Genomic DNA, 22410 nt, shown 5'->3' on the forward strand with positions numbered 1-22410 from the left:
GTTATCATATATATGCCCAAACAGGTATATCAATCCGTCAATGCTTTAAGACACACTAAGCAGACAAGCATGTATGTGCAAACTGTTTAGGTACGTGAACAATTCATGAAAGAGTATTTTAATCAGGATAATAATCCGTTTCCACATTACTCAGTAACGAAAAAGTCAAATCACTCTCATATCACATGGTGGGTTGGTACTAGAAAATGGTCCTTTTACGTCAAGTATGTATATACAATAGCACTTACATAATGGAAAAAGGGCAAAAGAAGGCAATGATATGTACAAGAAACTAGGACACATGGAAACGGAAAATGTTCCGGCATTGACAATTTTACCCTGGTCTCAAACCTATTAATTCCAGCTTTCAGTTACGAAAATCATATTTTCCTGTTGATAGTAACAGCTTAAATTGCTGAACAGGAATTACAATAATAAAGCGTTGACACATCACTTTATTTTACGAGCGTGACTTGCCTTTGCTTTTCTTAAGTCAGTCATGGTCGTAACCGGATGTTGAATATGGACAATTGTCATGACATTAACATTTGAAGTTATTGTTAATGTATTAATTCCTTATATAGTAATATATTAAGCTTGCTACAAGTTAGTGGCATGGAATCATTATTGAGTTAATGAGTTACAATATCTACAACGATTAACCCTTTCAACAGTCACGACAGCGTGAGTCATGCATGGCTGTTGCTCCCATTTCGCCGTTGACATACGTCTGTAGATACATTGGAAAATGCCAAATCCGGACTCCGGTTCGGAATATGTCAAATCCAGTTTTCACAAAAACCCAGACTACTCCCTGAGTCACGGCAAAATTGTCCTTACTTATTAATTAAAGCGTGTTTTATCATCCAGACTCTCTCGGGTACGTATTAAGGAACCAAATGAACAATCTCGACAATCAATTTATAATGAGAACAATACTTACTAATACGGACGTAGCTGTCTAAAATAGCAATCCGTTGAAGGTTCATCTCATTTACTTTGTCCACAATGGTTAATGACTGAAAACACTGCCCTAAGCAGTAAGGAAGTCCATTCTAACAGATTATTCCCAAATGAAAATATAAATGATATATTAGGCATAAATAAAAACATAAGAACGAGGGAGGTAACTCTATCGTAGCAGTGAACACCACAGCATACAAACGTTGACAAATCCAGATTGAATTACACTCGGGACAAAAGCTCTGTCTCAGGCTAGTTCGTAATGAACAGATTCCACGGTACTACAAAGTTGAAATGAAATTCAGTAACGTAACTTCGCAAGTACGAACGATTTTCACTCAATGGAATCTTTCGGATTAATAAATTACTTATGTACAAATAATTCTGGAGTGATCTACAATGTTTAAAGAGTTCCGCAATTATTCAGTTGTACGTGAGAAGCCGCTGCTGCGCTAATCCTACATGGCTGACACACCTACTGGCATATCTACAAACTGAAAATGAATGATGCTAAATACAGGCAGACTCATGTGTAGATATCAACTTGAAAAATGTAAGTGTATAAACCTCAAGCTCAAACACATAGTGATATAAGCGAAGCATAGAAATGCACAACTACTGTCATTGCTTCACCAAAATCATCATAAATATTCTGAATGACAATAACAAACATTAGAATGTTACAGCTCCAAACAAATACAGATTTTCGTGATGTTTTAAATAATCTGTGTATAGCTTACATCAAAATATTTACTACACGTGAACGCGTGGGTTTAAAGAAAGGCAGAAATGAACGTTTTCTTTCACATTTACAGCTAAATAGCTAGACACTTTCACTGAACATTCACCAAACCATCCCCACTAATGCTATTCTCCAATCAGTACCTTGCAAGCTTCATCCACAAGAAACGGAACACCTTTTTAGTTTGGCTGGTGGTAAGAAAACATGAGAACAAAACAGATTCTTGCATCATTCAGTATGTCACACAGCCCATGTCAGAACTTGAATAGTATTGGCATATAAATTCCATTTTAAAGAAAGTATTGCAGTTTTCCGCTTCAAACTAGGAGGGCATTCGAAACAAACCTTGCAGTACCACCCTCTCTTTAGAACGCATATACAAAACGCCCTGTTGGGCCTTGGACCAGTCCCCTACGACGAGAATGATCCAGGTAATAATTTGTAATTATTTTGTTACCACTATCAAGGGTTACAGATATATCAAAACATGATGTTTACTCTATAAACTATACAGATACAATGTTTAAAACCATTTTCGTTTTTGATTAAATAGTATTTGTGATGGTATTCAACGATGGGTAATACACCTTGTTTTAGTGTATTTAGATAATATTTATTGATTAGCGAAATTACTGAATGACCCCGATTGATGTGATGAATGTACTAATTATCCCCGATATTTCTAAATGCAAAACTTCGGGCTCAAATAATATCTTAATTTACAAATCTCACGTTGAGGTAAAGTGTATAATGTACTTCATTTTTAATTGTTACCTCGTCAAAGCTAAGTTTAATATCAATTTAGTTTATAATTTTTTTTCTTAGAATTTTCCAACTTTTTAAAAATAATGTTAATTATAGTTATAACTCGCTGCATCAGATGTTGTGAGCATGTTCAGTTCATCTTCGGCTGCTTCCTGCTCTTTCTTCTTGCGCTGGTTCCGTGTCCACAGCCAAGCGAGGATCCCAATGACAATCATGCCCAAGACAATGCCCGCTGAGATACCTATAATAAGGGGCATGACCCCTCCAGCTCTATCGTTCTTCGAGTTCCTTACATTTGGTTCTGCTACATTATTGGTTGACGTTGTTGCTGTTGCTGCCGTCGTGTTTGTAACAGAAACTGGAGACGTATTGACGTCACTTCCCGTAACCGGTTCATCGTCACCTGATGACGTGATGTTGTCATCTGGACGTTTGGACGTTGACTGTAGCCCGTGCGTCACGTACGAAGAATTCCCTTTGTTGACGGTGACGTTCGCATTGGTGGCGTTGGTTTGGGCTTCGTTGCTGAAACTATAGACTGACGTCACTGGCGATGATGTTGAAGTTGACGTTTGTTGTCGTGTAGATGTAGCATCAGTTGTCGTTGTTACAGCAGTTGACGACACCTTGACAGTTGGAGTCGTTGTAGTGGTGGACCGCTTCGCAGAAGATCTTACTGTTGACGTTCGTCGTTGGGTTGTCAGCTTCATTGAGGTTGACGTTGACGTTGACGTTGACGTTGACGGTGTAGTTGTTGATGTGCTTGTTGTTGTAGGTGTTGTTTGTAACGTTGTCAGAACAGTTGTAGATATGGAAGGCGCAGATGAACTGACAGGTTTAGCACTCGCTGGTACAAGCAAAGTCGTTTTAACAGTAGGCACTGTTTCTTTGGTGACGTTCTTCATCATTGTGATAGTGGAACTACGAGATGTTGTGGAGCTGGCACGACCTGTTGTCACGCTGTCGACAGTAGATGACGTTACAGCCACAGTTGTGGTCGCTGTTGTTACTGACATCGTCGTTGTAGTCTCTGCATGAAACAGTCGCAATGAAATCTCAGATTTTCGAAGCAAGATCGTCTCAGCACTGGACAACAACAAATAAATTCAAGCTGTTTTGTTTACACTTTCGAATTAACGTAATCTCTCAGCATGAAATAGTTTCAGTGCAATAAAGTATCAAATACCGTTGAAATATAAAGGAAAATATTCAACAATATCTAACATAACTGTCCTTGGAATACATCGTTACAAATGTTTAGAAGATAGGTGATTGGGTATTTTGTAAAATATGAATGCATGATACGATCTGATTTCACTCAGTTAACCAAACGAGTCGTTGCTTTCATGGTTCATACTTTCATCTCCTTCCATATAAAGATACTTTCATAGGTGATATTAAATTCTGAGGATTACGTGATGGATATCCTTTACGTATCATATTCGAGGTAAGGTAAAATGGGGTTTAACTTACTAAGGATATTTCGCTTATATGACGACGTGCATGCGAGTGTATGTGTAGTTGCTTGTACTAGCCAAGCTGATTTGATAGCGCTAGCTCACTGAGATACCATGCCAAGGCCTTAGACACATTATACTGATTCCGAACTAACCAGTTCTTGAAAAACCCATTACTGCCGAGCGCCAGGCAGAGGCCATCAAATACCATATTTTTACGTCTTTTGGTATGACGCAGCCGGTGGCCGAACCCGTGATCTTTCCCTCTCCGGGCGAACGCGCTAACCACTACACCATGTAGGCGGATACATGCTACAAAGAAGCACAACGTGTATGTTCTTTTGTTTCGTTCATCTTTGTACAATTACCAGAGGCATACCTTCAGAACAGTTGAACATCCGGAGGTCATCAATAGCGATGTCGCTGACAAAGGCCTCTTTCCTTGTACCAACTATCACGATCTAGACGCCGAAACATAATGAACAGATAATAAAATAAAAAGAATAAAATTATTCAATATTGAATGAATTAAAAATCATCAGTACTTGTGAATATCCGGGTTAGAATCTTCAACAACCTGTGCTTGTCGGAAGAGTCGAGAAACCAATCAAACACCAAAATAGTAATTAATCTCGAGGGTTTGCCGACAATGGTTCTGAAGACCAAATTATGATGAAATAAAGGAAACAGTTTGGACAGTGTTAACAGATAGCTTGACAACAACATTAGAATCTAAGTCGAAGCGTCGCCCATACATAACAGAGAAGTTATACATCACAAAAAATAGTTCTTATTTTTTTGTCTATGCGCATGAAACAAACTGCATCAGACCAACAGGATGTATATGCGCTCACGGCGAATGCTTGAGTGCATCAAGTTTTATTTGCGATGCATTATATGTTTAAGATATAGTATAAATCAAACAATACACTCAAGAATATGATTGAAACATAGAATATGCGTAAATTGTTGAAAGGATATCGATATCAGGGGTCGATATCATCACTTTTATTACCACTGATAAATAGCATTTATGTATGTCACCTTGAATATCTCGTCTTGGTCTGGGATCTTGACAAGCCCACGATGCCACTCGTTTCCTTGGTTACCATCAAGGTAAAACTCGGGATCAGTGTCGTCAATGTTGACTGAATTGGGTAGGATGTACACTTCCAGGCTTCCAACAGCTGAGGAACACAGATATTTCAGTTAAAACATTAGTCAGATACGTACCATTCATTCCATTGAGTGAATGTAGTTTAACGCCGCTCCGAATGGTTTTGTTGTCATTTTGGAACGCCAGCATGAAGAAGGTCGAAACAAAAAATATATATAGATACCGAAGTTATAATGGGATTTGGGGATTCGTTTCTGGCACGTGGAATTCAGAAGAATTGTAGGTAGTTCATATTCCAGGCAAACTAACCATTGAACGTCTTACAGATACTACTTTAGGCAATGAATTGTACATTCAATTCTTTGTCTAATGACACATTCAGTTAGACTGAAGCCACAACATTTTCCTTGTTAAACCGTAATAAAATCAAAATGCGTATCGCGCTGTGACAAACCCAATTCATTACCTAGTTGTTGAGTTTAATTTCAGATCTTGATAATTTTATTAATTCAGTTACTTCACAACAAATCAGTCTTATCCTAATCGACTCAAACTCTTCATGACCCGTGAAGATCTGGGCTGGAATTGATCTTCAGTTCCCATGCTTGCCGTAAAAGGCGACTAAAGGAATCGGGCGGACAGACTCGCTGATCTGCTTGACACGTCATCGTATCCCCTTGCACAAATTGATGCTCATGATATTGATCTCTGGATTGCCTGGTTTACAAACCGCCGTCATATATCTGGAGTATTGCTGAGTACGGCGTTAACCACCAAACAAAGAAAACTCCACATTCGAGGTATTTCCGGCGAAGGTCAATCACTCACCGTCGTCATCCGAAGGTCCCTTCATATGGTACCAGAACTCAAAGCACATGTTCCGAAGTGTGGGTGGGTAAGCGGGTGAGATAAGCCGAGCAGCATCTCCCGCTTTCCTTGGACTCGAACTCTCAATAAACAAGTAGAACCCTGCAGTAAACATATACCGAAAACAGTGATGCAACATCCAAGGTATGTATGATAAACATATTGAAGACGTCTTCTCGTACCAATGAATTTCAGCGCTAGGGTGGGGGTTATTTTTAGCTTTCAACCATACTCTCCATGAACTGGACCCGTGAAGGTACCGGGGTAGAATAGGCCTTCAGCAACCCATGTTTGCCATAAAAGGCGACTCTGCTTGTCGTAAAGGGCGACTAACGGGATCGGGTGGTTAGGCTCGCTGACTTGGCTGACACATGTCATCGTTTCTCAATTGATGCTCATGTTGTTGATCACTGGATTGTTTGGTCCAGACTCGATTATTAACAGACCGCTGCCATATAGCTGGAATATTGCTGAGTTCGGCGTAAAACTAAACTCACTCACTCACTCCATGAACTGATCTCAAGGGAAAGGTCCAAAACAAATAAGTGAAAACGTTAACTTAAGTCTAACTCCTCAGAATCGTCACAAAAACAGACATATACCAAAGCTACAATGACGGCTTTTACATCAGTCATAAGAAAGCATCTGTTAGTGGCACAGAAAGGGAACACCAATTATTATTATGAAATTATCAGAAGTGTTGACTAATGGTTTAGAAAACTGGAACGATAGGGTCTGGACAACTGGTATGACCATCCAGTATTTACCGATTTTGTATAGTTGATTACTTGAGCCCGTGGCTGGTGAAGATTCAAGTTATAATAGATCTTCATCAACCCATGCTTTTCATAAGAGCCGACTAACGAATCGGGTGGTCAGGCTCGCTGATTTTCTTAACACATGTCATCGTATCCCAGTTGCTCGTGATGTTGATCACTGGATTGTCTAGTCTAGACTCAGCCATTTACATACCGCCGCCATATATCTGTAATATTGCAGAGTGCGACGTAAAGCAAACCTCACTCACTCACCTGAGCCTGTAGTGTGGTCACCGGGAGGCCCTGTGCTCATTGTCGGTGTAGTCCCGGACATTCTCGTCCACTCAAAGTCGTCGAAGGTGTCCTGACTCCATCCGCAGATGCCCTCCTCTTCGAAGTCGCACTCCATTGTGTAGCCAACTGCCAGAGACAAGGTGATCTTACTTAGTGCCGGACACGGCGGACACGAAAGGACAGGTCGGCAATCATTCATTGTTCTGAGAGCGAGGAGAATATTATTTAAAACCCTAGTCAATTGAACATGACCATTTTACGTAACTTGTAACTTATATAGTAGCATAGACATATTTTTTTCGCATCCATTTTGAAACAGGCTGATGAAACCATCAAATCGTTTATAAAACTAGAAACTAGCTATAGTTTCAGTTTGAAACCATGTATCCGAAACTGAGCACTCGTTTATAAAAGGATAAGCAAGTTTCAGAAACCAAAACCACTTTCGCAATAATCGAGCAGGCCATCAGCATTTCACAAGCATTATGGTCACACTTGTTTAATATCATTACCCAAAATGCATTAAGTGAGTATGATTCAACGCAAAGTAGTGAGACAGTTTTTGAGCGTGTCATCTTTGGTCACAGACGTTTGTCCCAGCGAGATAGGGCACTTGAAACATACAGGATTCGAACTCGAGTTGATAGGTTAATAAATAAATATTAATGTAGAATATTGTAACGTGGATATCCTGGTCAAAGCGCACAACCATAATCTTGTTATTATAATCCAAGCTGCCGGCGAGGCCATGGAAGGTTGATGATCACATGATTTGATTTGTCTCACTTGACTACGGTAAGACACGTGTATCACACTGACTTTGTTGTGGGATAAGGATATATGGCGCTTCACATGTTTACCACGCAAATAAAAACAAAACAAAAACAAAACGATTTGGCTCTCAAGCATTTAGGGGATCTGAGATAGAAGCGTTGCTTTGGTAACCTGAAAGGTTTGATATATGTTAACCACAAAGACTTTGGTTCATGCACACAGTTCTTCCTCTGAGCTAGGAAACTAACCTCAATCAATCATTGTAATTAAATAGTTTTGAAGTAAATTATGATGCTCGTGTGATGATGATGAAGTCGACGTTTCAAACAACAGACAAAAAGTCAGTCAACATACATACTTTTCTAAAGATTAGTGAATTAGTAAATTAACAAGAGAGAATTCATCACAAAAACACACCAGCCTTTGACTGACTAGAACTAACTACTCCCCTCGAGACAATCAACAATAAGAGTTGAAGCCTAACAAATGTAAATTTAAGTACACACAAATAGATATAATTAAATAAATCAAGTCCAAACGAGCCACATTCTGAAGTGATGTTGATAAATAAATCAGTGTGTGAATTGTAAAACAAACTGTCACTGTATGCTATGCAAGATGTATTTCTTTATGCAACATTCACTTCTGGGTTATTGAAAGCCTGGAGAAAAGATTGTCCGTTACACGCTTAAAAGTTTTTAAAGGGTGTCGAAAATTATTTTCTGCTTACTGTCGCAGGTCGGAGGGTCTTCACTCCACTCTCGGCCGTCACACGTGAGGACTTCCGGTCCGTTGCGTTTGGTTCCAATTGGACACGTGAACTTGAGGAGTGCACCATTGTAGCTCTCCTCTACCTCCATCTGAGGGTGAGTTCCGAGGGATGGACAACCGCGTGCTGTAAACAGAATTAAGGCGGGTGATCTGGGGTATATGTATACACACGGGTACTTACATACACATATAAGGGTCTGTCTTATGGGATACATGTATACACAAGGGTACTCATATATACATATAGAGGTTGGCGATGGGTCTCATGTATACAGAAGAGAACTTCCATAGACATATACGGGTGGGTGGTCTGGGTATTTGTATACACAGGAGTACTTCCACATAAATATAGGGGCGGGTGGTTTGGGGTACATGTATTCAGAAGGATACTTACATATTCATATAGGGTTAGTAGTTTTGCCTACATGTATACAGCAGTCTACTTACATATACATATAGGTGTTGGATGGCTCCACGTCTGTGATTGTAGACATACAGCAAACCTGTCTCCAAGTCTTGTATATCTCTTCTTGCACTTGAAGTAGGCAAACTTTCCCCTGGCCCGCATCTTCACGCGACCATTTGGCAATGACAGTTTGGGACACTTCCTACCTGTGTCATCGTAAAGCAAAGGCACATATAGTTATCTTACTGACTCACTGAGTTTGGTTTTACGCCGCATTTAGCAATATTCCAGCAACATCAAGACGGGGAACACTAAAAAATGGCTTCACACATTGTACCCATGTGAGGATTCGAACCCGGATCTTCGGCGTGACGGGCCAACGCTTTAACCACTAGACCACCCGCTTGGTACGTTAATATGTTAAGACATTAGTCACACGTATGCCAGAACTAAAGCGGGCGATTGATTTACAATTAAAGTCACATCGGCAGAATTAAAGCCGTAAAAAGTGAAATGAATCCTCAGTTCCAATTCGGACAGTGGCATTTTACACTAAGGGAACACTAAGTATGAATGAGGTCTAGACTAATAGTTGTCAGACTTCCATTATTTGAATCAATGTCTAGGAAGAATGTTGTTAGCCATGTCACACAATCCGTGCTTTTCGTGTAAGTCATACACTAAGGGAACACTAAGTATGAATGAGGTCTAGACTAATAGTTGTCAGACTTCCATTATTTGAATCAATGTCAAGGAAGAATGTTGTTAGCCATGTCACACAATCCGTGCTTTTCGTGTAAGTCATACACTAAGGGAACACTAAGTATGAATGAGGTCTAGACTAATAGTTGTCAGACTTCCATTATTTGAATCAATGTCAAGGAAGAATGTTGTTAGCCATGTCACACAATCCGTGCTTTTCGTGTAAGTCATACACTAAGGGAACACTAAGTATGAATGAGGTCTAGACTAATAGTTGTTAGACTTCCATTATTTGAATCAATGTCAAGGAAGAATGTTGTTAGCCATGTCACACAATCCGTGCTTTTCGTGTAAGTCATACACTAAGGGAACACTAAGTATGAATGAGGTCTAGACTAATAGTTGTCAGACTTCCATTATTTGAATCAATGACAAGGAAGAATGCTGTTAGCCATGTCACACAATCCGTGTTTTTCGTGTAAGTCATACACTAAGGGAACACTAAGTATGAATGAGGTCTAGACTAATAGTTGTCAGACTTCCATTATTTGAATCAATGTCAAGGAAGAATGTTGTTAGCCATGTCACACAATCCGTGCTTTTCATGTAAGGCATACATGATAATCAAGCCATAGTCTCATCATCACCAATGTCAAATACAACACACCGAAGGAAGTTATCGGAAGAGGCACCTTTTTCTAAATTTCACCTCGATCGCTGCTGTCGAGATTTCCACCTCTTTACGGACTACAAAGACGAAGAACCTGTTGCTAACTAAACTTTGAGGAATAATAATTCATTGCCTATGACACTAGATTGTATTCGGCGAAGCGTTCACTTCTTTGAATCGCATGCCTTGCTGAAACCCCGACACATCAAGCGAAATGGTTGATGATTAGTGGTTGATTGGCTCAAAAGCGGAACGATGAATTGCATTCTGGCTCGAAAACTAATAAACATAACGTACTCAGTGAAACGCTGGTCATTAAAATATCCACACAGTTTACTATTTGTCACGAGGGAGGAGTGCAGAGAAAGGGACAGCCAGGTGTGCGAGAAAGCATGGAGACAGCACAGCACAGGTTAATGAATTGATAACTTTATCGGCTCTTGTGCGCGTGCTTCTCGAACATCTGGTTGTGCCTTTCTTTGCACTCCTCCCTCGTAATAAATAGTGAACTGCGTCAATATTTTATTGATAAATCTGTTAAACAACTTTTTTTATTATTAGGACAAACAGTCTGCAAAAAAACTCCTAGAGTTGTATGATGTTTTGATTATGATCAGCGTTTCATTGAACATGTTATGTTTATTAGTTTTCGAGCTAGAATGCGATTCATCGGTCCGCTTTTGAATAATGTTACGTATCCAAGTTTTAAAGCGTTGAAAAAGAAAAGAAAAAGTTTGCATCCCGCAAATAGTGTTTACAGCATATGCATGATTTATTAAAATGAGGTATTGTCGGTCCAAATGATTGTTTGTAATCCAGCGCTGACAGACATCCAAAAAGATTAACAACGTGGTTTTATGTGTGTCTATGAGAGCATGCGAGAGAGGGACAATATGGCCTAATATGGCTAACCCAAGTTTTCAGCCTGGGGCTTCTCCAGATGAATTATGACGTTGTCCTCTTCGTAGAATGTATTCGAAATGATTCATTTACAAAAGAATCAAAGAATTATATTAAATATTGAGCTGAGTTATGTTCGGAAATACATACATGTGACAATCCAGGGAAGATTTGTATATTGCATCCATGAATCAAAACTTTATTTGTTTGTCTCTTTCCATCTCACAACTGACATTGCAGTGTGATGCTGACATGCAGATACGCATGCATGCGGGCAGACAGACAGACATTCAAATATATATGCTATATGGATATATACGAGAGAGAGAGAGAGAGAGAGAGAGAGAGAGAGAGAGAGAGAGAGAGAGAGAGAGAGAGAGAGAGAGAGAGAGAGAGAGAGAGAGAGAGAGAGAGAGAGAGAGAGAGAGAGAGAGAGAGAGAGTAAATCAAGTGTCTATATCTTCAAATGCTACGTTCAGGTTAACCTCAACCATTGAAGCCCCGTAGACGGAAATACGCCAACACCACCGGAGCTAAAGGCGTCAACCCACTTCACGTTTGTCCGGACTACCGTTTCATAATTTATTTTTTCACAAGTTAGGAATGCAAAGAAACTGCAGAAGTGTATGTTTGTTACAATGCACAACTCATCAAGCCAAGGATATCTGTGCCAACGATGATCGCAAAACGATTTATGTTCTGGCTTACAACGCTCTTTCCTCTCAAAGGAATTATCTGTATCCAGGTTTTGAACCTCTCCATACTACCCCAATACACAAAAACGTTAGTGTGTAAAGATAAAAAAGTATCGATACAGATCATATAAAAACGTTTTGCCACACGCGAGTTTACGACAGAACCTATGTTAATCACATTTTAAAGGAAATGTTTTTGTAGCCAAATTGCTAAAAAGACTTTTAATTAACACACAAGCTTTTATAAGGCCAACAATAAAGAATCCGAATGGCCTAATTTAAACACACAGGAGTCATGTAATGAAACTGAAAGTTACGTAACATAACATGTCAAAAGTGTGGGCACACCAAACTGGTAACATGATTCATAGTCCTACTTTATACACCGAGTCCACAAATAAGGCCTCTAGTTTCAGAAACAGATGACAGTCAGAACAGTCAGAATCATGTGTAACCTCAATCCATCTGGATAACGTTTTGACTCTTCATCCTCACTGAGTGCACACGACGCAGAATCCGATTTGGGGGCAACCTGCTCCATTCTTGGTGCAACGGTTGCTCTAATTCACCAGTAATCTGGACGGCGGATCTCGCAGCCGAACCTTACGGCCATGAATATCCCAAACATGCTCGATAGGGTTCAAATCAGGGATTCTGGCTGGCCATGGAAGGGTAGTAATGGTTTCTTGATGTCGAAAATCAGTGTGCGCTGATCCATAAAGACTGGCTTGGTAATAGGGCATGATTATCAAAATGAGGCTCTATATGCTTCCTCAATATTTTCTCTTGGTATCTTTGTCAATTCAGATTTCGTCTCACTGTGATAAGCTGAAGTTCACAGTTATGCGTCACAGAACCCTTTACCATCACGGATCCTCGCGGAATGGATGCTCCTCTCAGCAAATGCCATGTTCGTCTGCCGCCATACACACATTCTTCCATCAGTTACAAACAGCAAAACTCCGCTCTCGTCAGAAAAGTGGATCTTCTTCCGGGAAGTCGGGTTCAGCCGATGCCGGTCACGGCACCACCGTGTCCATGTGGGCAAGTGTCAACAAAGGTCTGACAATGTTGCTGATGTGGAAACCATTGCTGTTTTGACACTGGCCTATTGTATGGATCAGGAACCGTGAGACACTGTAGCCCTTTTTATGCAAATTGATTAAGCGTTTGTTTGGTGCGAAGGGAAATCGCCGGACACGTCTAAGTAGGGATGCGTCTTGTCTAGCTGATGTCTTGCGTGGTCTGCCAGAACGATTGCAGATCCTTTACGTTGTTTGTTTGTTGATATTTCCTCACTAGTCAACTGCTTGTTGAGGGGTCGTGACCTAACTGCCTGACAATTTGACTCATGGACTATCCGGTATTCAGTCATAACTGTATCTGGCCATCTTGTGGTTGATAGAGTCCCACAGAGTGGATTAACACAATGAGCATGTATCCTAGCTCAGTTTTCTGACAACAGTAAATGATATCTGAAACGGTAATGTTATGACATGAAGGTGCTCCGCACGTGATATCTGAAACACGTGCATCATGATTTGTTGCATTTGAGACACATGATAGGTCATTGTTTTCATATAGTTTCAAAATATAATTGTTCAATGACATTTTATAAGATATTGAAAGCAAGTCGTATAAGATGCTGCGATACTTTCTCCCACGTGTATAATTAGAACATATCTGTTTTTGGTCGATGTGAAGTTGCACAGTTAACGTACAGTTAATGTGTACAAGGAAGGAAGACATGATTTAACAAAACACTCACAGAGCGGGAAAACTTCCTGTTTTGCAGCTAAGAGTAAGTGCACTGAGGTTTATCATGATCCCGTCTCTCAAGTTTCGGGAGTGTCGGAACATGATGGTGCCTGCAGATTTGACGGCATAAGCGTCCTCGTTTGTTACAGGCTTAACCAGCCCTGTTCCCTCGTTCCAGTTGTCACCTGTCAACGACCTCATTAAACCGCCACCTGTCAATGGCTTCATTAAGTACTGTTATTATACAGGGTGTCACCTGTCGACGGTTTTATTACGTACTATTACTATATGAACTGTCATCTGTCGACGGTTTTATTGTGTACTGTAACTATCTGAACTGTCATCTGTCAACGGTTTTATTGTGTACTGTAACTATTTGAACTGCCATCTGTCAATGGTTTTGCTATGTACTGTAACTATAGGAGCTGTCATTTGTAAACGATTTTATTATATACTGTAACTATATGAACTGCCACTTGTCAACGGCTTCATTAAGTACTGTTATTATATAAGGTGCCACCTGCCGACGGTTTTATTACGTACTGTAACCATAAAACCAGTCTGCACTGTATTGGTCTGTTACTGTGTAAGCTGACACCTTGCCTTGTTGCGGGTTAACCAGCAGTACTAACCCATCTTCTCAGATGTAAGTTGTCACCTGTCAACGGTTTTAGTATGTATACTATCACTATATGAGCTGTCATCTGTCAACGGTTTTAGTATGTACTATCACTATATGAGCTGTCATCTGTCAACGGTTTTATTACGTACTGTTACTATATGAGCTGTCACCTGTCAACGGTTTTATTACATACTGTAACTATATAAGTTCTCACCTGTTGGTTTGTTGTTGTAAGCAATATTCCCGTTATACGGCAACAGTCGGTAAATTGGACCAGACAATCCACTTAGCAATAGCATGAGTATCAGCAAGCCTGACCATCCAGTCCCGTTAGTGACATGACAAACATGGATTACTTTAGAGCAGTTCTAGCCCGGATCTCCACGGGTCGCCTGGAGTGAGTGAGTGAGTGAGTGAGTGAGTGAGTGCGTTTTACGCCGCTTTAAGCAACATTCCAACAATATCACGGCAGGGGGCACCAGAAATGGGCTTCACAAATTGTACCCATGTGGGAAATCGAACTCGGACCTCCGGTGTAACGAGCAGACATTTAACCACCGCCCTGGTCGCCTGGAACCTTCGACCTTGTGTCAGCGTTCGACAACCACGACCACACTTCAAGGTGTGCTCAGCCGGAGAACCCATGCTCTTTTCGCCAAACCTGTATCCGTCCCCAAACAATACGGAGTTGCAGTGTAACGAAATCATATCTTGTTTTAGACCAGGGAGGATTACCCATATTGCACCGTCTTCCTTGACAGAAGATCAACATCTTGTGAGATGATAGTGAGTGAGTGAGTTTTAGTTTTACGCCGCACTCAGCAATATTCCAGCTACATGGCAGCGGTCTGTAAATAATCGAGTCTGGACCAGACAATCCAGTGACCAACAACATGAGCATCGATCTGCGCAATTGGGAACCGATGACATATGTCAGCCAAGTCAGCGAGCCTGACCACCCGATCCCGTTAGTCGCCTCTTACGACAAGCATAGTCACCTTTTCTAACAAGCATGGGTTTCTGAAGGCCTGTTCTACCCCGGGACCTTCACGGGTCTGTGAGATGATAAGATTGAAACAGTCACTGTACAGTAAGAAGATGAAGCCCTGCACCGAATCCGAAACGATGTCACCAAATTCTCTATGTATACGTGCTTGCTATTCAATTACAGGCCGTGAGCAAGGTTTCACAGACGTGAATCTGTCTCAAAGTTTTCATGTGTCATGATTGTCTGTTGCTTGAAGTCGAACTTGGCAATATTCCCGCTATATGGCGACGGTCTTTAAATAATCGGGTTTGGAATGGACCAGACATATCAGTGATCATCATGATGCGCCTCGGCCTATGCAGTAAGGATACCATGACATGTGTCAACCAAGTCAGCGAGCCTTACCACCCCATCCCGAACCTGACCACCAGATCCCGTTAGTCGCCTTTGAGACATATGCTGCTGAAGATCTATTCTACCCCGGATCTTCACATGTTTCACGTGTCATGTAAAACTATGTGCCGTGTAAGCCACGTGTCATGTAAAACTATGTGTCATGTAAAACTATGTGTCATGTAAGCCACGTGTCATGTAAAACTATGTGTCATGTAAGCCACGTGTCATGTAAAATTATGTGTCATGTAAAACTATGTGTCATGTAAGCCACGTGTCATGTAAAACTATGTGTCATGTAAGCCATGTGTCATGTAAAACTATGTGTCATGTAAAACTATGTGTCATGTAAGCCACGTGTCATGTAAAACTATGTGTCATGTAAGCCATGTGTCATGTAAAACTATGTGTCATGTAAGCCACGTGTCATGTAAAACTATGAGTCATGTAAGCCACGTGTCATGTAAAACTATGTGTCATGTAAGCCACGTGTCATGTAAAACTATGTGTCATGTAAAACTATGTGTCATGTAAGCCACGTGTCATGTAAAACTATGTGTCATGTAAGCCATGTGTCAGGTAAATAATGAGTGTGTTTGACCCGCTTTTTCACGATAAACAGACAACGGTAAATTTACACCTTCACTTCATAGATTTCCCACAGAAAAGACACAATGGCCTGTGTTTTAAATGCAAGGTGATATACACATGTAGGTGTATATGTCCATCGCATTGATGGCATCTATTAAACCTGTCAGTAAAAGGGGCCAAGGTGGGCGTGCGGGGAGCAAGATGGGCGTGCGGGGACAAGGTGGGTGAGCCGCGATAGTATCTAGACCTATCCCACTTGTGGCCGGGCGTAAAATCCTTGGAACTAACATTACTTTCAAGCTATTTCCTTCTTGGAGCGCCTCGTTTCGGGTATATTAGAGTGCAATATCAAAAACTAGACAAATTACTGTGACTATGCGTCCCAGTCAACACAGCTGCAAATGGGTACCTTGTTGGGATGAGGCTGTGTGATAAGCATTGGTTAAATGTCTCCAGGTAATTAAACTGGTTCAAACATGCCCCCAAAAAACATCCGTTGATGAATTGAACACTATAGCGTCTTGAGCATGTAAGTACATGGATATGCGCTATATAAATATCTTGTAGTAACACTGTGAGGTCAACTTTCTACAATGTTTTTACTCTGTTATGTGGCCTAGAATACAATGATGTATTACTTTGTGCAATGAGATACACTGTAGTGAAGTACTACTCGGAAAGGAAATCCCGCAGACACGACCTTGAAGTTTAGACAAAAAGTTATCGATTGCGGAAGTGAACTTTGAACCCAATTATTTTGTTGTTGATCAGATGAGTTACGCAGTATATTCAACGGGATTTTGTATTTAGGTGGCGTCATAAAAAGCCTTATGGTTAGTAATAAATTCCTATCCACTTCTGTATTTGAGAGGTGCTTGCTTTTCTTCATGTGTGAAAGGCTTATAGATGATACTGGTTACATGTAAACGTTTTCGTGCTCACATAAATAGGTGAAAGAAGTTGTGAATAACTTCTCATTATAATTCGCAAAAAGTGTTCATTAGAAAATGATATTAAATATTTCTCAGATTTCTGTCAGAAAACATACTACCTATTACTTTTAAACTGCTGAAAACAAAAATAATTGTATCGCTGTGATACAAGGAGAATACCAGTGCTCATAAGGCCACGAAACGACGGAATAGCCTAGTGGTTAAAGCGTTAGCTCGTCGGTTTGATTCCCCCTACATGGGTGCAATGTATGAAACCCATTTGTGGTGCCCAAGCCATGATATTGCTACGATGTTAATAAAAGCGGCGTGCAATCACACTCACTTGCTCACAAAGACGACGTTATATCACGTGATTGTGGTTGACTTTCAGATCAAAACATGAATTCAAACTTGTTTCGAGCACAAATAATCCATTAACGTTCTGTCATCCTCCTCCTAGTCTGTCTAATGTTCAGGCATGTGCAGGCACCTCGTTGTAGGTATAAGAACGTGCAGGATCATAAGACAAAACACCGTGACTGCATCCCAGTCCACCCAGCTGCAAATGGGTAACTTTTTGAGCTTGTGTCATAATTTGCTGCGCCTGTCAGGCAGCATGAGTTGAATACTCCCCAGGGAGTTAGGTTGGTTACAAGAATGCCAGAAAAAACCTTAAACAAAACAAAAAACGAAAAAACCCTAAAAACCCAAACAAACGAACAAAAAAAAAAAAAAAAAAAAAAAAAAGAAAGAAACATGCGTCGGTCGAGGGAACACTCCAGCGCCTTGATCCTGTACCATTTGCATGGATATGTGCCCTATATAAATATCCCATAATAATTCCGTAATATCCTTGTTTCAGTAATAATTACAATACGATTATGAGTTTTTCATAAAAGAAGTATAAACACCATTACTTACTTTGTGCAAAGACTGACGATTCCAGTAACGACAGAAACAGCGTTAACGTACACAACAGCTCCGACAACTGCATGGCTAGGGTGTGGTCAGTACTGCCGTCCCGATGTTAGACTGTCACATATATCCTCGATGTCCAGCTCGTGTGGTAACTCGTCGCTGGAGAGAAGTAGTCGCTCGAGTCCACATGCTAATACCGGAAGTGGGTGGGACGATGGGAATGGAGGCCAAACACCCCGGATGTCTATCCTCAGGAAACGGCGCAAGTAGCTGAGTGTGTAGCTGCCGTTCCAAAACGTCTCTGTTGCTCTAATTAGAGAGTTGTAGATGCGTTTCTCTTTTACCTCTAAGATTATCCATGGTTTGCTGGATTCAAATTAAATTCCAGTGAAAGCTGTTTCGTTTCATTAAAAATTGGTAGAATTTTCAATCAACAAGTTGACGAAAATGTAGTATTCTACTTGTAAGTATTCACTTTTAATAATTTTTCAGCAAAACAACTTATTCTATTTGAATGGAAAACACTTGAATTTTTTAGAAATTATATTTGTTGAGTCTTTTAAATTATCCGATGAAATGAGGCTTTAGGTGACTTTCGAAATATGAATTATCCTCCCCACAACCACGCATGACGGAAAGCGGAAGCCCCTGAAATGGGTCACGTGATGGTCCTGGTAATCTTACTGGCGGAATTAACTCATTTTGTATGAATGATGAATTCCTGTCACGTGATTACGTGAGCGAAATATTAACACGCATACTGTGAATATTGTTGCTAGTACGTGTGGTTTCGTAATCGCAAGAGGAGTAGCTAATATAAGGAACTGCTATTGTATTTTTGAGTGAGTGAGTGAGTGAGTGAGTGAGTGAGTTTTACTCGTTTTTAGCAATATTCCACAAATTCTCACACATGTGGGTAATCGAACAGTCGAACTGGGGTCGTCAGCGTAACGAGTGAACGTTTTAATCATAAGATATCCCAAGGTATTGAAATGCTGGAGGAACGAGTATTGGACATTATTCAAAAGGTTGTAGGTGTCCTTCTATTCACTACACCAATTTTGGCGCTAAATGTTCTGTGTTGAGTAAGGAACATTTTATTGGTTGATAATCAAGCACATTTCAGACAATTCCGCACCTGTGTGTGGCTACCTTCTCGAAAACAGGGCATCATCGTTGTCGTCGTCGTTATCGTATTATCTTCACACGCAACCATCATCACCATCATCACCATCATCACAGCCATTACATCATCATCATCATCATCAACACCATCATCATCAGCATCATCATAATTGTCGTCATCAATGTCGTCGTCATCGTCATCATATTCACACACCACTATCATCACCATCTTCAAAGTCATAACGTCATCATCATCATCATCATCATCATCGTCATCTACAACAACAAGGAAACACATGATGGGATGTTCTCATTTACCACATCCCTATTATTTAGAGTTAAAAATACAGTGGGGTGGAATATTATTCTTGGAGAAAATAGATGTATCCCGTATTTTGCCACCTATGAAAAAGTAGACGTGTACTGAATACTGTATACAATCGAGAAGATATAATTTGCATCAACAATTTAATTTTCATACCAAGTGCCATGGGTGTCATGCACATAACGGTTAATCCACTCAGCAAGTTGGAAGTTGGAAACAGCGCAAGTAACGACAGACGTAGAAGCCTAGGAAAGGAACCTGTGAAAACCTGTCAACACGCGTTCCGACACCAATGAGTAAGTGAGTATGGTTTTACGCCGCTTTTAGCAGCACGGATGGGAACACTCGAATTGGGTCTGAAAAAATACCATGGGGGAATCGAACTCGGCTCTTTAGCGTAACGGCTGAAACATTTTAACCACTAGGCTACCCCATCGCCTCTGTTGTGAGAAAAAGATGCTGCATTTTGTAACACTATCTGGCGAGTTATGTAATTTGTCCTTGAGAGTGTAATATGATTAGTCGTGAACATCCGGGTTCGGAAGGATCTTCAGTGACCCACGCTTGTTGACTTTGGGATGGGATATTCCGGCTGGCTGATTCGGATAACATATGTCTTCGCCATACAACTGCGTCGACAGATACTAAATTATGCCAATTACTGTATTATCTGTAGTCTGTCTCACAGTCTCTGAACCACATTATGTTCAAGTCTTCCAAGTCCTCTTGCGCTGCTAAAGCCCTAAATTAAGCAAGTCTAGATTTACACTGGCTTTGAATTTCTGGTCTCCCTGGGGCTCCGTTTCAGTTTATATTGGTTAGTTTGTTACTGTCATAATTATAAATATTCAGAGATTGAGCTTTAGTCTATATTGTCTGGTGCAGAGTCGGTTATTTACAGACCGCATCCAAATCGCTGGAATATTGATGATTGCGGCGTAAAACAACAAACAATCAAACAAACAAAACTCGACATTCTTGCGAATGCCAATCACTCACCGTCGTCATCTGAAGATCAATTCATGTGGTACCAGAGCTCAAAGCACATGTTCCGGAGCGTAAACACACAAGCAAAGAAATATTACGTGGGAATATAACAGAAGTCGATTGATAATAGACTTTCGACCAGTCAGTGATCCCGGTAAGGGCATCGATCTGCGCAACTGGCATATCTATCCTATCAACCAAGTCAGTAAAGTCAGAGAGCCTGGTCAGCAGATCCTGCAATTCATCTGTCAAGATATCCCTTGGTTACTGAAGAGGAAGAGCGGATCTTCACAACGTAGGTGTGTATGGGCAATAAAAAAGTAAAAAAACTTAACTTGCTCACTTGAAACGGAAGAAAATTATTTTAACTAATAAAAGAAATAAAACCGAATGCACTGTGTGAATCATTATTTGTGAACGTCACGAAAAGTTTCCAACAGCTAATCGCATTTTCTGCACGATGCGCCTGATAATATCTTCTGTATGTCCATGCACGATAAGTGTTGAGTATTTTATGTTTTTAAACCGTAACGAGGAAAATAAGAGTTGCCTCCCTTGATGCTCACATTCTTGTTTCGTTGGACGGTGCAGGCTTGGTAGCTGACAGTTTCGACAGGGTAGGTAGTGTACATTTTGCTGACAGTGCACGTGTTCATCTTATGGATCACAAAGCTTCATAGGTAATATATGTCTTGCTAATAAAACAAACATAATGTAAAACAGTAGAGGTAGCACTGACAGTACAGATGGATTCAACCGTGCAGTGCGGATTATGTTGATTGTTCCTATTTAAAATATTCATTATGTTTGTATATTTAAAATAATGTTTATAATGTATGTTTTACAGTATAGATAGCAAAAAACAGCAATGTCTTTAATATTTGAAATGCTACATATATATGCATAAGATAGGAAAGATAATTCTGTCATAGTAGAAAAAGACGATTTTACGCATAGTAGAGATCATGTAGACATTGTTTTTCATAGTTAAGATACAACGGATTGTCATGACGTGATTGTGTGTAAGTGGTACTATTGCCATTAATATAGATGGTGTGGATATCGCAACAAGCTGATCTATAGTCAAAGGTAGTTTTGGTAAACTTACGTCATTGACAGATTACAATTACAACCTAAAACAACAATGTCTTTATTTTTCATTTTCTAAACAGAATGCTATATGTTCACAGAGCAGTTCTACGTACCTCCATACATACTAAAAACATGCAGAATCAGGTCCATTCTCATACAGTAATAACTGAAGTAAACAGATGTAATTCAACTTGTTAAATTTAGCACCACACAAGAACAACTTCGTTAAAATGAGAATCCCTACAAGGGAAGGGGGGTAACTTCGTGTAATCTGCCTGACAACAAATACTTTGGATGGTCTATCCAATATATAAGACAGTGTGGGTGAGTGAGTGAGTTTAGTTTTACGCCGCAATCAGCAATAGTAAAGCTATATGGCGTCGGTCTGTAAGTAATCGAGTCTGGACCAGACAATCCAGTGACCAACAACACGGGTCTAAGACAGTGTGGAAAGTGCAGATAATGTAGAGAGTCTATATCGTCTGAAGAGGTACACAATCATAGTGTGGATGGTGTAGACAGCCTGCAAATATGTCCATTCGTGTATGTGGACGAGGCTACCAGTGAGTAGCAGTTGAATGTATCTGTATTACTGTATTGACTTATCTGTATTACCACTTTGATGGTGCACAGAGAATAATAATATCGACTCATAGACAGCGCCAGACGTTCCCTATAGTAGCACGACTAACGCACATAGGGAATTATGGGATCGTTAAATGGAAGGTGACTAGGCATTGGCAATCCGATGCAGTCCCTATTTTGACCTGGGCGCCGTTGAACAAATCAACCTCAGCG

General features: G+C 40.3%; 1 protein-coding gene across 1 annotated transcript; it reads right to left on the reverse strand.

The window, feature by feature from the left end:
• Positions 1–443: 443 nt before the first annotated feature.
• On the reverse strand, positions 444–18270 carry LOC137261628 (uncharacterized). The gene is made up of 8 exons (XM_067799407.1): positions 18087–18270; positions 8956–9120; positions 8468–8632; positions 6943–7089; positions 5873–6013; positions 4972–5114; positions 4307–4388; positions 444–3500 (listed from the first exon to the last, which is right to left on the reverse strand). Exons 1-8 carry the CDS (start codon positions 18157–18159, stop codon positions 2557–2559), a joined length of 1860 nt encoding a protein of 619 aa, XP_067655508.1. The 5' UTR covers positions 18160–18270; the 3' UTR covers positions 444–2556.
• Positions 18271–22410: the final 4140 nt, after the last annotated feature.

This window comes from Haliotis asinina, chromosome 14 (assembly GCF_037392515.1).
Source record: "Haliotis asinina isolate JCU_RB_2024 chromosome 14, JCU_Hal_asi_v2, whole genome shotgun sequence".
Classification (NCBI taxonomy): Eukaryota; Metazoa; Mollusca; class Gastropoda; order Lepetellida; family Haliotidae; genus Haliotis; species Haliotis asinina.